Source organism: Nanorana parkeri, unplaced genomic scaffold, assembly GCF_000935625.1.
Source record: "Nanorana parkeri isolate BGI_ZX_2015 unplaced genomic scaffold, ASM93562v1 scaffold959, whole genome shotgun sequence".
NCBI classification, from domain to species: domain Eukaryota; kingdom Metazoa; phylum Chordata; class Amphibia; order Anura; family Dicroglossidae; genus Nanorana; species Nanorana parkeri.
Genome location: NW_017307227.1, coordinates 487,850 through 492,184, shown reverse-complemented (window position 1 = coordinate 492,184; position 4,335 = coordinate 487,850). Strand labels below are relative to the sequence as shown.

Below are 4,335 nucleotides of genomic sequence, written 5' to 3'. Positions count from 1 at the left end.
TATAATGCAAACTATAACTTGTTATATTAATATATTAATTAAAAATAACTTATTATTTATTTTCTACACAAAGATGAGTCTCTGTAAGTTATTTCTTTGAAGGACCTTGCATCAGTTTCTCTTCTGGTTGAGCTGTAGAGCAATAAAATATGCCAGGTGTACAGAAGATGTACTGTTCATACTGTATGAGAAGAGCTTTGACATACTGTATTTATTAGAGTAATGTAGCAGCTTTTTTGTATTGTATTTTTCTATTTTAAAGGGAATTGGCATACACAGTTTCTAAATTTATAACTGTATTGTCGCCTGCAAGTACCTATGTAAAGCTACGTGTCTGTGAAGGTTCTCATTCATCCAGGTCATGGTATATCTGTAAAAAATAAGTCAAGGCAACTGGACTTGCTGTATTCTTCTTGAAGATGTTTCACTGGTCATCCAACCAGCGCTCTCAATTCAGAATGACTTGTATGAATTTATGTAAAGCTACATTCACACTAGCCTCCTGGGTTTGGTTTATATAAATGTAAACAAACTTAAAGTACAACTGAAGCCAAAATGTTATATTTTTTTAACTTTTGTATAGAGTGAAGAGGGATTAGAAACCCTGCAAGGGTTTATCGCTGTCTGTGTCCCTGTTAAGCTGTATATACACTTGTTTTGTTTTCCCATCAACCCACGGGCTGAATGAAAAAAATAGAACAGATTCCTCCATCAAAGCTTACAAGCATTGATGGACGAATCCCCCGCTGCTTGCATTGTATTCTGACACCTGCCGGCAGCTCAGTTCAGCCGAGAATTTTCCAACCAGCTCCTTCGATCAGCTGATCAAGCGATGTCGGGCAGAAGGGTGCCAACAGCAGCACCCACTGTGCGAATTTCATACCTTGTGCAACCGGCTTCAGGAAGAGTCACCCTTTCTATTTGTCCAGGTGACCGTTATCACTGAAAGTAAAATAAAAGACAATCTCAAATTATAGGTTATCACTATAACAGGAATAGATTGGAAATCTTCCAATGGGGACACTTTTTCTGGTGACCATGCTGATTACCAGGGATTTTCCTCTCTTTGGAGTTTTTCCTTCCTGTTGTGGCTATTAAACATGAAGTGAAGGGTTTTCTCAAGGGTTATGGCCCTCCCTTACTCTATCCAAAACTGAAAAAATGTTTTGGCTTCAGTTCTACTTTAATGCTTTAAAGATCAAGTTTTCCAGTGTTTAAATGTACTTGTATTTACATGCGTTTATGTGCGTTTACGTAATCTGCCCCTGGATACACAAAATTCTATTTTCGCTAAATGCAGCTAAAGTGAAAGTACTTGAATGCATCTAAATGAAAAGTGTGAATGATAGCATTAACAATTATTGCATGGTGTTGTATTACTGTCAACTGCTGTGATAAACTTGCTACAGATGGTGCTGATTCTTACCACCTTGTCTTTTGTACTTTTATACGTCTTTACTCTGGATCTTTTTTTCAATGTTAATGTATTTGGTTTTGTATGTTGCAAACAGTTTTAATAAACAGTATAATATTTAAAAAATCATTGTATGCATATAGTATTATAGTGTTTAGAAATTGTCTATAAATGCATATAAACACTCATAATCACAGGCTGGTCAATGCCAGTATGAATAAGGCCGTTAGATACATCTTTGTGTCCCTGTGAAGCCCCTTGGATCCTAGACCGAGGTTCTAGCAGGCGACAGCACAGTCATTGTTTTAAAACAATCTAGACCAAGTCAGGTTAACTCTAAGGGTGCCCATACACCTGACGATTATCGTACGATAATCGCGTGTGATCCCACGATCGTACGATAATCGGCAGGTGTATGGGCAGCATGCGACCACATTTACTGTACGGTCGCACGACTTGCGTCTTACAAGCACGGTAGAAAACTTGGCGAAAATCGTATGGTTTTCGGCGTGTTGGTAGCGCGATCACAAGACGAAAGCCGCACGCAGCCCGCTCAGCATTGGAACAATCGGCAAGTCCTCCCCTCAGCGGGGAGGGCTTGCGATGATCGCAAGTACGATCTGCCTGTCCAAGATGGGCAGTTCGTATGGAATTTTTATCACCTTACAACCATCGCACAACGAAAGTTGTGCGATGGTTGTAAGGTGTATGGGCAGCCTAAAGCTGAACTTCAGGCAGATAAGATTAAAGGTGGCCATACACTTTTGACTTTTGTCTTGCGAGGGTTGTAAAGTAATTTAAAAAATGTACGATCTGCCCATCTTGGGCAGGCAGATCTTACATGCGATCATCGCAAGCCCGCCCCCCTGGAGGGCCGGCTTCCGATGACTGCAATGGTAAACGGGCAGTGTGCGCACACCGGCCCGTTCGGCAGTTATCTCTCAATCATGCTAAAAACCAGCCGAAAATCGTACGATTCTCGGCTGGTTTTCCAACATGCTCGAAATACAAAAGTCGTGCGACCGTACAGTACAAACGGTCACACGCCTTCCATACACTGCACGATTATCGTACGATCGCGGGATTTCCCGCGATTCTCATACGAAAATCGTGCAGTGTATGGGCACCTATACAAATCAGCAATTAATTTGAGTGCCCTGATTATCTTAGCTTGGGACAGCTGTCAGCAAGTTTTCAGAGCTCTTAGTGCGTTAGGAAAGGGGAAAGCGACTGAAGTGAGGACATACATGGGAAGAAACACCTGTACTTGCTTTTTTGTTGTTATGTTACAAGCCTCAGAATATGTAAATCCTGTTTTTTGGGGGTGTTTCAGATCTTCAAGGACCCAAGCAACACCCATGGAAACTGTTTATTGCACAGTATGTACAATCCTAATCTTCGAATAAGTATAGTATATCCACCTAGGAAAAGCAGTGAAAGCATTTGTATGAATGTGACAGATGAACAAGCAAGTAATCTTAAATAACAAGTACTTTTTGCCTTATACTGTCAGTACTCAGTTTGAGAGACACTAGAACAAACTAGAAGCTTCAGCATATTGAGGAAAAACCTCTAACTTCTGGTTTCCCAAACTGTTTAAGCCTAAGTCTGCTGCCATCTATTTTTTAGAAAATGTACAGTTAATTAATTTATTATCATGTTCTTACTGTGTTTTCCATTTTCAACAGAGGGAAATGCAGGCTTTAGACCACCAACTAGCCCGCCAACTTATGCTGCTCAGGTCTCGAATCTCACAACTGAAAATAGAGCAAACCTGTGAGAGACATAAGGAGATGTTGGATGATGCCACATTTGACCTAGAAGGTTGTGATGAGGACTTTGACTTGCTCTGCAACATCCCTCCACGAGCTGCTTTTTCCCTTTCTACTCCCCTGAAGCACATTGGAGTCACTAAGATGAACATTAACTCTCGAAGATTCTCCTTGTGCTAATACCCTTGAAGTCATATCTTTGGAAACCAGCAATATAGCAGCATCCTCATCCTCACCAACTGAAAGCCAATGGGAACTGGCCTGCACAACACATGCTTTTCAAGATACACATAGAATTACTAAATATTCTGGGCTTATCATTTAGACCCTCCAATGTCCTTTATTATGTGGGCCATTAGGATAAGGAATTCATTTTGTGCAAGGGGTTTATGGTCAAAAGGTTGTAAAGCGTCAGAATAACGCTATTCTGAACTCAGACACTGTTTTTGAACACTTGGGTTGTAGCCAGCACTTTATTAATAACTTCAGTCTGAATTTTTTTTCTAAAGATCAGGATGTTTGCTAGGAGTTTGCACTATTAACAACAGTTCTGCATTCTTAAGATGGTGAGCTGAATTAGCAGTAGTAGTGGGAGGAGCCAAGTCATCTACACCCAAAGCATAAAACAGGTCATATGTTTCTGTTTTACATGTCAATTAGACTACAGAATTGATTGGTAAATGTAAATTATACAATTGGAAAATCATTTCTTTCCTGCAGCACATGTTTAGCTAGTGTCACAAATGACCTTGTGCAATTTTAATGTCACAGATAAAAAAAAAGAGGAGGAGACATCAAAGAATGATTGTACTCACCATAAAAATGATTTCCTTTGAGCTCATTAAGAGATACAGCTATTGACTTAAGATCAATCAGAACCAGTGGTTTATAGCGCCATCTACAGATGTAGGAAGCAAGGCAACAGCAACACTGATTAATTTTCAGTCATTAGATGGGTCTCTCAATTAACTGTAGAATAAAAAGAGAATTTTTTCACTCACTGTAAAATGTTTTTCTCAGATTTTTTTGAGGGACACAGCCATTGATTAAAAATGAATCAGAACGAGTTCTAAATGATCTTCATTCGATGGCCGTGTCTCTCAATGGACAATAGAAAAACATTCTAAATCAGAGGATAGCCCTATACAG

The 4,335-nt window shown here is 39.7% G+C and overlaps 1 protein-coding gene across 1 annotated transcript in view; it reads left to right on the top strand.

Moving 5' to 3' along the window:
- Positions 1–3,424, top strand: part of FAM167B (family with sequence similarity 167 member B) — a 5,380-nt gene extending 1,956 nt beyond the window's left edge. Inside the window, exon 3 of the mRNA XM_018566555.1 lies at positions 3,103–3,424. Within this exon, the coding sequence (XP_018422057.1) occupies positions 3,103–3,366 (264 nt within the window). The 3' untranslated portion in view covers positions 3,367–3,424. The remainder of the gene's footprint in view (positions 1–3,102) is intronic.
- The last annotated feature ends 911 nt before the right edge of the window (positions 3,425–4,335 follow it).